This window comes from Nanorana parkeri, unplaced genomic scaffold, assembly GCF_000935625.1.
Source record: "Nanorana parkeri isolate BGI_ZX_2015 unplaced genomic scaffold, ASM93562v1 scaffold692, whole genome shotgun sequence".
Taxonomy (NCBI): Eukaryota; Metazoa; Chordata; class Amphibia; order Anura; family Dicroglossidae; genus Nanorana; species Nanorana parkeri.
In genome coordinates this window covers 313,285-326,621 of record NW_017306960.1, presented here as the reverse complement: position 1 = coordinate 326,621, position 13,337 = coordinate 313,285, and the positions used below count along the sequence as shown (strand labels likewise).

Below are 13,337 nucleotides of genomic sequence, written 5' to 3'. Positions count from 1 at the left end.
TTATTTCATCTATCAAATTTTAAACAGACTTTGATTTTGACTATATTCATGTGTACATTGGTTTGTACTGGTTGAGCAGTCCTCTCTGGCGCTTTTTTGTGTTGTTTTTTTCTGTACTGCTGCAAACTCTACCTGCTTGGCAGTTTCCTATTTTGGAGAGGCCATCTACTATATGTCCAAACAGCTTCTAATGCTGGGCACACACCTTACAACCATCGCAAGACTATTGTGTTGCGATGGTTGTAAGGTACTTAAAAAAATGTACGATCTGCCTATCTTGGACAGGCAGATCGTACTTGCGATGATCGCAAGCCGCGCCCCCTGAGGGGCGGGCTTCCGATGACCGCAATGCCGAACGGGCAGTGTGCGCTTGCGCACACCGGCACGTCCGGCTTTTATCGTACGAACATGCTACACACCCGCCGAACATCGTACGATGCTCGGCGGGTTTTCAAACAGTAGTAGAGGGCGCACGGCTTCCATACACCTTACGATAATCGTACCATCGCGGGATTTCCCGCGATTATCGTATGATTATCGCAAGGTGTGTGGACCTTAAGAAATAATATTGTCTTCGTGCAAATGCAGAAGAAGCAGCTGCCTGGTTGGGGGGATATATCCCTTAGCCCAAGTTCTGCAACAATTCTTGGGTCACATTTTATCACTAAAAAAGTACTCAGAGTTGCTGTAATACAGTATAAATAGGTGCACAATCGCTATTTGGCTGCACTATCATGCAAAACTATAGCTTACTGAGTCTTTGCCTCTCTATATCCCAAATGCACTCTAGGGGTAAGAGTGAAGAGAACAATCCATTGGCCTGGTGTTTAAGAGCTTTGGACACTTTGGACTTACTGGTTTTATTCTGGCAGCTACTGTATGCTTCATCACACATTAAGTTATAATTATCCTTGATAAGAAAAAATACTTTACATGCTTAAATTGCCACAAATTGTAAAAAAAATGACAGTTATCCTTAAATTCATTCCTGCCCACAAATTGTAGATTGACATTTCCCTGCAGCTTAGCCTACATTAATATTGACTTCTCTCAGATGACACTTTTTGGGGCTGCTTGTTGTCAGACCCATTTCTTACTGACAGATTCCAGTCTCCATTAACATTAGGCAACCAGTCAGAGTGATTCTCAAACATGTGAGCACTATGTCAGCTATTTATTTATTTATTATTGGTATTTATACAGTGCTGGCAATTTACGCAGCGTTATTACATATTTATCAAATGCAAGCTAGAGGTTCATTAGCCTTCAGCCTGCAGATGCCCCTTCAGTTTGAAGATGACTCTGTTAAATGCTGTAATTGTAAAAATTGTAACAGTGTACTAAATAAAAACCTAAGAGATACTGTCAAGTCAATCAGCATATACAGACGCTGGTAAATATGGCCAGGAAATCTAGGCTTCAATGACCTCTCAAGCAGTGGCGGAACAATCACCATAGCGACTCAGGCGGCCGCTATGGGGCCCGGGGCACAGGGGGGCTCGGCAAGGACACCCCCCTAATGCTGTGCGGGCCACCTGGGTCGCTTTGGCATCTCAGGCTGCTGGCTGTCACTGGCGGCTGTGAGGAGAAACACGCCGCTGTTCAGATCAATGACAATCATCCCACGTTCAAAGGCTGTTAAATCGTGTTGTTTACCTATATCTTCAGAAAAAAATCACTTCTACTGTCGTGGTAAACAACCTGCTTCCCTACTTATAATGGTCTGGCCCTCTAGCAACTTCAGCGCAAAATTATAGCTAAATAGCCTACAAACGTCTGTACTCTAAATGATCAAGATATCCACTTTTGAATTGTTATACAGCCTTGCTTCTCAGGGATGTGTTTATGAATCTATTGCCATGCATTTTCTGTCTATTGAATGTGTTTTATCTTTGTTACACCCTTAGCTTCCTAGGTGAGGCTGGTAGAGTCTCTTCTTCTACCTAGTCTGCCCCCACAAGAAAATGACAAAACAAATGGCATGTGGCAGGTATACAGGCTTCTAAACATCAGATTACTTTGTGTGTGAATTGATGTCCCCACCATTACTTGCACAGTTCTGATGCCATTGTCATTTTCCTCCTCTACACCACACTGAATAAGGTGTTTTTACACGACTGTCACTGATAATTTTAGTCCTGCAGCTGATCACTGATGTAGGGAAGCTCTACTTCTCTGACCAGCAATGTAAAGGCACACCTCACTGCTTACCACAAGAAGAAGGAACTTGTCCACTGACCACTAGTATACATGAGCACTTTCCCACTGATCTCTATTAGAAGAGGGCATTTCTCCACCAGTGTAAGGGACCACTTTTCTACTGGCCTTTAAAGTAAATGGGCATCAGAGCACCAATGTAAGGAGAGCATTTACAATAACCACCAATGTAAGGGAGCATTTACTCTGACCACTGATTTAATGTAAACATTTACATTATCTACCATTGTAAAGGAGCTTTTACACTGGTTACCATTGTACTGGGTGCTTTTACACTGACCTCTAATTTACCATGAACATTTACACCATCCACTAATGTAAAGGGGCATTTATTAACGATCCTGCCCTTATTATTTACCAGAAATGTCAGGGGTGCATTTACACTGATCACCAATGTAATAGGAGCATTTACATTGGCTACATTGGTAAGGAGGCTTTCATAAGGGTTTCTGTCCCCTTTCCACTGGCCACCGATGTACAGGGGGATTTTATTAAGATGTCGAGGCTGCCCACTGACCATCAATGTAACAGGGTAAAAATAGGAGTTGAGTTAACCACAGTGCAGTAGTGAGTAAAATGTATAAATGGCAATAAAGGCTGCTGGCCAATTTTGGAAAAGAGGTTATTACTAGGGGTTTAAAGTGCCAGGAGCCCCAGAAAATTCACTGGAAACAACAGTTTCATGTGGGGGAGGAGGTGGGCATCAAAATACAGCTGTCAAACGCACAGATGTATTGTGAGAAGGAGCATAATGGGGACTTATAAATACATTAAAAGTTTTGATGGAGTGCTCTTTTAAATGCTGCTGCACACCCATATAACAGTACCTAGCATGCATCTCATTATATAGATGTCTAATATTACTATCTTGTATGTCAACAGCAGAATTTGCTTCATTTTGTTTAACCATATATGACTTACTTGCTTCTCTTCCCTTTTCACCATCCTCCATTATATTTATAGCTCACTTTCTCTATTCTATTCCCTCATGCTGCTATGTATTTGCCATAAAAGCTATGAGCAGAGTTTATTTCACTGCTACAGCACACTGAGACCATTTTCTTATACTTTTTCATTGGGGAAAGTTATGAACAATATTTGCTTTTTCATCAGAGGCAAAACATCTAAAGTGAGCAAGGTCAGACCTGTGGGCTACCTTCATAAAGCACCTTGTTGAAATTAGGGGAGACAAAACTACCTATTGCTCCTCATAGTACAGAATGCAGGTTTTCCTTTAAAGTGGCCCTGTTTATTACTGCAAATAACTTGAAATATGCATACATAGGAAATAAGCAAGTGAATACTGTCCTGCTGCCCATACTGCTAGAACACTGCTCCATTCTGTACAAATATTTCTATGAAGTCCACAGGGATACCGACACTTCAGTTTCCAGGGTCCCCCACAGCTCTCAGTGGTGCCTCAAGATGACCTACATGTCACTACAGGAGACAGTTACGACATGCAGATCAGTAGATGTAACACCAGTGATTAAATCACTCCAAAGACATCCTCGAAGGTTAATTGGCTCCTGTCTCAATCGGCCCTGTATGTATGCATGTGAGATCGGGAGCTTAGATTGTGAGCTCTTTGAGGGCAGGGACTGATGTGAATGTGCAGTATACAAAGCGATGTGTAATTTCTCGGCACTATATAAATACCAGTAAAAAAAATAAAATAAATATACGCTTTAGCATGTTAATGTCATTTCAAAAGTATTTTCTAATCATGTTAATTATGCAGCTTTCTTTAAAACAATTCCTGGGGATCCTTTCAAAAGGGCCTTGCTCATGCACTTCCTGCTATAGGGTGACAACACTCTGTCCACGTGTGTTGGTTGTGCTGTCTCCCTGTCACATGTGATGTTGGTGACAACAAGTTGGCCATGATAGTACACTCACATTAGGTAGGCTTGCTCCATTGTTGCCACCTTTACGAAGCCCACCCTGGGCACTGACATTTAGCTGTCACTGGAGCAAGTGCATTTAGACAGGAAGGGGCTGAAAGATCTGGAGGAGATCAGCAGCACTTAGGTAAAAATAAAGGATGGAAAAAGTGAAAACTATTTTTAAAAAAAAGGCAATTGTAAATGATACTCAGAGGAAATCTAGTTAGAGTTTACATCCAACTGCAGATCTAAAATCCCTCTTTTACATACCTTAAGCCACGGTCACGTGATGCCACAGCCCCAAGTATTCACCTGCTCTGGTTACTTCCTGCTTGGGTCCTTATTTGAGTGTCAACATTAGCGCATGCATGACATGGACACTTCCTATTGGATGTCCATTGGCCAGGGTCCTCTTAGGATTCAGAAGAGGGCCGACATCAGCATAAGGGGACCGGCGGTCTCAGGTGCCATTGCAACTCTGGATTCGCTGTCCCCCCACCTGGAATCAGCAGTGGTGAGGGACACAAGGTAAGGGGAAACAAAAGCCTATCAAAATGGCATAGAGGCGAGTGGTAGGAAGGGATCGCAATAAATATGTTTTGAGTACAAATGGGCTTTAACATCCTTTGCAATGGAAGTGGAGCTTTGGTGCCTTTATAAGAAAAAGCTTCTCATGTTTTTCAAATGAAACTTTAATTTCAAATAGATGAAAACACCTCATCTAACATCACATTAATCTCTGTCGCCTCTTGAGCATGTAAGGTTCCAGAAAGCTCATAACGGTATTTAATCAATCAGCTGTCAGCTGAGTGTAAGTATACAGGGAGTTCCTGGCCAGCATCAAACTGCTGTCAGCTATAATGCACTGAATGAAGCCTACACAATCCAGTAAAATGCCACATTTTAGAGGGAAAGTTTAGCGCATTTTTACAGAGCCATATTTTCAGTTATTATCGCAGAAGTCACCTTAAAGCAGAACTCTGGGCAGAGTTCTTCTTAACCCTTGCAGTGGGGCTACCCCTGCACTTAAAGGGTTAAGTGCTTGTTTTGGTCTAGGTGTTAAAAAAAATTATACTCTTAGACACCTCTTAGACAAGTCCCTGGAGCCTCTCTGTACCTTTTCCGTGCAACGGTCTAAAGTCCTGTGAATCATAACCTTCTATACACAAACTATAGATGTGAAAAACATTCCAATGCTGCAGAGTAGGAGGAAAGAGGCTTCAGTGACCAGAAAAGCAGCGGTTCAGGTGAGTATAACTTTTTTTTAGCACCTAGACAAAAACGAGCACTTAACCCTTGCAGTGCATGGGGCAGCCCCACTGCAAGGGTTGAGAACAATTTTGCCCAGAGTTCTTCCTTAAAGCAATTTTGATGGAACATTTTTAAATGCTTGTGCCTTAGTATTTTTGTCATTGTATTAAATATTGATATTTGAAGATTAGCCTTCAGATGGAGCAATCAATAAATCTGCAATCGATCTGCCTTTAGTCTTAAAAGTTAAATCTAATAAATCACATGATTGATTTAACTTTTGTTTGAAATGTATTTTTATGGACACTATTACAGACACACAAAAAGAAAACAATAGAGACAGGTGTTTTAACAATTCCCTAATTTATCTAAAACAAAGTGTTGACCAGAGATAAGATTTTAAACTGTTTGCATACTAGCATGTGTGTGTAAATTTCATCTTGAGCTATTGAGCTCTGCAAACAGACTTTTTACAATAAAAGGTGAAGAGAGCGTGGAAAATTTGTGCTTTCTTTTTTTTTTTAAAACAGGAAGGAAATGTTCCTTTTTTGCCAGTTTACCCACATAAGTGTAAACATAACTCTCATAACTCTGATAATTATCAGAGTTATTCACTAAAAGGGTGAAGAGTTTGGAGAAGGCAGGAGAAGTGAACAATTTAGGCCAAAATAGCTGATTTGGAAAAGTTCTCCAATTCAGCTCACTTTCCAGTTCAGTTATGTTGTCCTAGATTGTTCACTTCTCCTGCCTTCTCCACACTCTTCACCCTTTTGTGAATGACCTTGTATGTTCTCATTCCACTCTGATTTATTTTCCTCTGCTTTTTAAAGGCAAGGTTTAAAAAGCATAGTAGCTTAGTTGGTAAGGTTATATGTACACAGGTCCACCAAAGTTTAGGCTATTATATGTGTATATGTGTGTGTGTGTGTCTAACAGTTCCCATATCCTTGCATATTCTGTGAACTGAAAAACTCATCTAAGGCCCCATTCACACTGAGCGATATATCGCGCGGGTATTTACTGCGCGATATCGCTCTCCAATGCATCTCAATGGGGCTCTGTCCGTCGCTGTCCCGGGTCGTGCGTCGCTACAGCAGGACCCTTTTTGGAGCAGATTTTGCCGCGATTCTAGGTTGCTTAATGCAACCATTTGCGCAATATCACGCGGCAAACGCGCGATATCACGCAAAATGCAAATCGCGTGACAAACGCACGATTTGCGAATCGCTCAGTGTGAATGTGGCCTCAGAGTTTCTAGAATGTATTGATGCTATCAGCTGATACCACTATCTGAGGAATGGAATTACACATTGTTACTGCTCTCACAGTACAACAACAAAAAAACTTTTACGCAGTCTAAGCATAAATCATCTCTCGTCCAACCTCATGTGTCCTTGTGTCATCTTTAGGGTTCTTATTCTAAACAGTTTATTGCCTATACTGTGGTCTCCAATAAAGAATTTGAACAATCAAATCTGCATTTTTAAGCGCCTCTTCTCAAAGGGGAACAAGTTTTGTTCTTGGAGGCAATCTTTATAACTTAGACTTTGAAAAAAGAATGCAATATTTTTTCTTCAAAAGAAAGGTTAACTAAAAAAACAGGTTAAAATGATGTAAAATTGTCTGCCATTTAGAGTAAAGACAACCATAAGCACACACTTAGATTGTCAATATGGGATTGATTTACTAACGGACATAGCTACAGGTTAATTATTTATTGGGCATCCCTGTATTCAACTATACAACCGTACTGCAGTGGCACAAAGGTCCTTTCCCCATTCCCTGCTTCTATAGCCCTGTTACTGCCAAAATAAAGTATAAGTGTATCTATAACATAGCAACATACAGCACTGTTTGCAGTGTTGCTGGCACTTACAGAAGGGTTTAGTGTTATAAAGTCGGAAATGGTATTCTGAAGACCTTTAATAGGTTCTCATAACATCCTTGGCATCATAACAACTTTGTAAATTGAATTACATATCAGAAATGTGTAGTAAGTCTATTTTACATTGCCTGGCCATCTCAGGGCTGCCACAGCATTCCTCTTCCATAGTCACAATGTGTTTGAAATCACAATGGGAGCACTAGAGAGAAGGAACACTGTGCCAATCCTCAAACATTTACACATTTCTAGAATGTAATTCAAATGGCAGCACGTCTATTAAAGTTGTGGTCTGCACTCATAATAGGGCATTGCAAGGTGAAATGAAGCTGAAGCAATTGAGCTCAATGTGTTAATTTCTTCTGTATGGAGTTTACATGTATGCATGTCAGAGCTTTGGAAAATCAATAGCTCAATTTGACATGTACTTTACAGGTAATTGACCGTTACATAATGTATTCTTTATAGTCTGCTCATATCAGCTGCATTCACATTAGAGGGTCTTAGTATAAATAGCAGAATTATAATTTATTAACAAAGGCTATTTACCTTGGTCTCAGTATGGTATTTGGCACATGCTTGAAGCTGAGTCAACCAGAACTGTAGCTCCTTGGAATCAGCAGCTGTAAATGTAAAGAAACATTACTATAAATAACACTAATTTACCAAGATTAGTATAACTTATTGTTGTCACTGAGTAACTGTTTTTAGGGTGCCACTGCTAACCTCTTCAATTAAAAATGTAAGTTGCCTGGCTGTTGAGCCGATTCAAAGGCTTCAGTGCTTTCTGAGTGTCTGATCTGAGACCAGTATGCAAATCACAAGCTCCGATTGTACTTACTTTTCTTGCTGAAGGCTTGTTACAAGTTAGCCACTCAGAAAGTGAGGTTGGAGGCTACCAGGCAAATAGCATTTCAGTAGGAGGTTAGGGATGACAACTCGTATATTTCTCTGGTACAGTTTCATTAAAAATCAAATTTAAAAAACGGAATGATGCCCAGTAAACCCTAAAAATCAATCATTTTCATCTCTTACCAGGTTACATGACTCAGAACGAAGAAAGCTCACTGCTTATTTGTTACTATATGTTATATCATTTGCACATTGTTCTGTGATTTTACTAAATCAAGAGATCACTACCATGTTCCTGCTGTATACACGGTTTTGTATAAATACCTCATGCCTTAAAAATGAATTACTACTAAGATTAGAAGTACTTGACAACAAGACCTGATGTTAATGTTGCTCTCTTTCAGTAGTCCTGAAATAGTTTAAGCTGGCCATACCCTGCTCGAATTCGGCTAGACAGTGGCTGCAGCAAACCTGTTCAGGTATTCTGATAGCGGCAGGCGCTTAAAAGTATTTAATTGAATGACTATGATATATACTAGTGAAACTCAAAGGTTTGAGTAGTGTATAAATGCGTATCTGCAGGTATCACAATGGTAGTCATAAATGTATTCCTAATTATTCATGTTTACTTAGCCACTTCTGGACCACAATACGTAAATATGAAGCCGTGTTCTTGGTGTCATTTTAAACAGCTGGCGATGGCTGTTAAGATACAAGTGATCTGGCATCTATACAGCCACCGGATCGTTTGTACCGGTTTGTACCCACCCCCTTCCGCCGCCACGGGCTTCCATGGGCGCCGCTGTCCCCCGTGTGCTTTTCTTTTTTTAAGATTCCCTCTTACCCTTGTAGTTAGTTAACCACAAATAAAATACACACAAGTAGGGATGCACCGATACCACTTTTTTAAGGCCGAGTACGAGTACCGATACTTTTTTTCAAGTAATCGCCGATACCAATTACCGATACTTTTTCTTAAAGGGACAGGTCACATTTTTTCTAAAGCAATACAAAATCATGATTTTAGGTTAGTTTCTTAATATTATGAAGAACATGAACACTCTGTAGTGTGGCACAGCTATATCCAATTCTGCATACCTGGCTTTATATTATAAGAACTTTATTATATTATAAGCCAGGTATGCAGAATTGGATACAGCTTCTGCATACCTATACAATAATACACTGTTCTGGAAAAAAAAATTTCTTTTTTTTAATATTATAACTTATGTATCAGAGTATTTGCACGAGTACTCATGCAAACACTCGGTATCGCCGCCAATATCGATGCTTGTATCGGTATTGGTGCATCCCTACACACAAGCATAGCCAATCTGGCAGTGTCCTGCTGTGATACGCCAATTCCCTGTCGCAAGCCTGGTCCTGCGCCATCATTTTCTTTCCTTGCATCACCAGGAGCTGGCTATCTCTTCTGGGTTCATGCAGCCAGTCCCTTATGACATGCCGGCAGGTCCACCCTCCTCCATTTGGAGTGTGGAAGCCGATGCCTGCTGGGAAATCTGACATTGAAATGGCAGGAGGCTGCTAAAGCAAAGGATGAATCATTTAAAAAAGATTGTGCTTTGACCATCAGATAAAGGAAGTCTGATACTGAAATTCAGTCACATGGTTCCATAGACCAAGTGGTATTTGTAGTGACTGCCAGAAATGGTCAGTAGGTTTCATACACAAAAGTTGCTTGCTTTCGCAATGTCTTTGCAGTGTTTTAGCATCCCAGAAGAAGCAGGAAATCACCAGCACTCAGTAGTAAAGATAAATATGTCCCTTTTATTGGACAGAAAGCGTCACATACATCCATCATAACTACTTCAGGACCGCCGTACGTATATATACGTTCTTGGTCCTGAAGTAGTTATACCAAGATCATGGCTGCTGCTGTTTTGTTTTTTTAGCAGGTGATGCTCGTTCTTTACAAGTGATCTGGGAGGCTATTCACGCTGCATAAGTGGTGCCACTTTTTGGGGTGACCCGGGACCATGGAAAATGCACTCAGGGCGGGGAGCAGGAGCAGAACGGGGAACATCCATTCCCCAATCTGCTCTGGGATCAGTGAGTCAGGAAGTGCTGTACTCACATCACTTCCTGCCCACAGCTGTCACAAAGCCGGCTGACGTGCCGGTTACACAGGTGATCGAGAACAATGCTGCGCTCGGTCCCCTGTATTGGAGGCCAGGGAAGACATCAGGGGTCTAACAGACCCCTGATGTCTCCATAAAGAGTACCTGTCACCTCCAATCTCCCATAACGGCTTGTTAGGCCCTGTGTGATAGCAATAAAGTTAAGTGAAAGAAAAATTAAAAAATAGTAAACTAAATAAAAATTTTACAAAATTTAAACCAACCCTAATGCCCCTGCCATCTGCATACAAATTAAAATGTGTGCATAGGGCATGCATGTGTATGTAAACGACGATTGCGCCAGACAGTATAACCACGAACGTTGGGAGTGAGAACAATAATTCTAGAACCATAATTCACTGTTACCTCTAAACTGATGAGCGGTAAGGCTTTCAAAGCAATACCTATAGACAATTTTGAGTACCATCGTTTTTTGCCATTGCACAAGCAAGCGCAGTTTTAAAACTTGAAATTTTTGGTATATTTTATACTTTACCAAAACAAAGGGTGTTAAATTGTGTTTCCGTGCACTAAAATTCATTTAAGTGTTTTCTTTCTAAAAATATAGTTTCGATAAACATTTGAGTATATATCGCGCAACATAAAAAAGTGCAGCTACCATTGTTTTATTCTACAAGGCCTCTACTTTCAGAAAATATATACCTGTTTGGGGTTTTGAAGTAGTTTTCTATCCAAAAATCCAGATAGTATGTGTGTGCAGAAATTACTGAGGTGGTTAATATCTATACCAGAAGCTTATCTAGCATGAGGGTCTGGTATAGATTAGGGGGGGTGGAACCAAAAGTAATATTTTTTACCTGTATGTTTTTTGCATTTTAGACTGGGGTGCTTCGAGATTCTGCATACTTTTATGCTGTGACTGAAAAATAGTTGAGAAACGCTGCTCTAGATGTCAAGATACTAGGTTTCAAACTGCTTTGTTTTTAAAGAGATACAATAAAGACTTGGATCTTATTCATTTAAGATACTGATCACCCCTTTCTTAGCCAGCATTGGATGGAGGGTGAGATGGCTATTTTGTGCTATTTACAAAATAATTCTAAAAGTAGTATTATTTCACAGGGTGTTAGTTGCCCAACTGTAGAATTCAGAGACTAGTCTAGTCTCCTGGGTAGGTGCTCACCCAGGATTACACATGTGTATGCATACATCTGTGTATGTGGATTCGAGCAACATTCACCATATTTATTCCCAGATAATTTTTGTACAAGTCATTCTGAATTGAAAAGGCTGGTCGGATGTACAGTGAAACGTCTTCAAGAAAAATACAGCAAGTCCAGTTGCCTTGACTTATTTTTCACAGATATACATGTGTATGCAGCTACAAGTGTGTCCCAACAAGTACATGAAGGTGTACTAAAAACGTAGGACTAGGAAGCATACAGTATCTGTGCTTTCCTATAGAAACGTCTAGCAAATTATATAATAGTTATTTTATATTATATTCATTCCATGTATAGATGGTGTGTATTGTTAGCACATGTATGCATAAACAGATATTCCAGGATCTGACCACGTACAAGCAAATGTCCGACACTTATGGACACTGGATAATATGGTTGGGGAATGTCGGTGCTGGACAAGCACAGGTGGATTTTCTGGCCTATTATCTACTAATGGATAAGAATGTGTGCTGAGGGCGTTCTATGCCTTAAAGTGACATTAAACCCTCAGATTTTTTAACATAAACCAATACTGTAATGTGTGCCTTACTGTAATCCATGGTAGTTTCCCTTCTCTTTGCCTCTCTTCCTTTTAAATCCTCATGTCTACTCATGCTGGGGGAGAACTTCCCTTTGCAGCTGAGTGCCTCTTCCTGTAGTGCTGGCTCAGGTTGCAAACCTACACACAGACACCATGTATCCATTTCAGAGACAAGGCAGTCTGCTGCAAAACAGAAGAAGTTCTGCCCAGCATGAGAAGAGATACAGATTTAAAAGGAAGAGCAGCAAAGAGAAGGGAAACAATCATGGATTACAGTAAGGCACACATTACAGTATTGTTTTATGTTACAAAATCTGGGGGTTTAATGTCACTTTAAGGTGTGAGTTCTCTTAAAAAGAGTTTCAAATTGGAATGACAATGCATTTGAAAAAAGAGTAAAGAGGAATGAAAGAGAGAGTAAATATCTGTTTTGGCTAAGAGACGTGACAACTTGAAATAAAAATAAACAAAATGAGGCCAAAGAGCTTCTAGATTAATTGCAAGCCAACAAGGATTTCTTTTTTTGTGAGAGAACAATAAAGGAGGTGACCACAATTGCACTCATAAGGCATTCTAGCTGCAACATTCGCAATAACATTGTGATGCTAAAATAGAATTACGCTGTCAATTACCAACCTCTTATGGTTTTCGAGCTTAAGGTTGATAAAAAGGGAGCGTGAGCTCTCAGGGGATGTTGGTTCTGCAGCAATTCTGTAGGCCATTTTCCAAATGAGTTAATATGCTATGTGTTAACTAGAGACTTTAGGAGGGATTTCAGCCAGAAGTATAAATTCTCCACTAACTCTTATTACAAGATCTTGTTATAATTGTTATAAGCCTAACATGGTTGATTTTACAATGCAAGAAAAAAAGACGAATAACTAAGCAGCAGTTACCAGCTCTCGAGGCATAAAGTCACTCTGTACTTAGTCGCATTTCAGAAAACTAAGGCTGCAGTTTGCTAACAAGCGTCATAAGGTAGTTGATCTTACCGTTCCAGTGCAGCCACTGCCCATCCACCATTGGAGCCTGAGTAAAATACCTGGAACATTCAGTTTCAAAAACACATAAAATAACTACTGCTGCCCTTTTAGTATGGGGGGTACATTTACAGTAGGTATGGTAAAACATATGACTCTCCCTCAACCCTCCACAATTCAGTGCTAGATACAACCAATTAGCACAGACACCTCGAGACAGGAGGATCTTGTGTAACCAAGGACTTTCAGGGTAACTGACAGAGATTTAGCAGGTGAAGGGGCGAAAAAAAGGTAAGAGCATGTGTTATGATTACTATTATCAAACTGCACCCTTAGTTTTGTTAGTTGTGACTCACTCTAAGGCCACATCTCTGGGCACGCAATATATTATAAACTTTCTGCCCCC

At 40.3% G+C, this 13,337-nt stretch overlaps 1 protein-coding gene across 2 annotated transcripts in view; it reads right to left on the bottom strand.

Moving 5' to 3' along the window:
- Positions 1-13,337, bottom strand: part of OSBPL10 (oxysterol binding protein like 10) — a 277,812-nt gene that overhangs the window by 168,633 nt on the left and 95,842 nt on the right. For both annotated transcript variants that reach the window (XM_018563756.1, XM_018563757.1), the window contains exon 3: positions 7,786-7,859. In XM_018563756.1, coding sequence (XP_018419258.1) covers positions 7,786-7,859 — 74 coding nt within the window. The remainder of the gene's footprint in view (positions 1-7,785; positions 7,860-13,337) is intronic.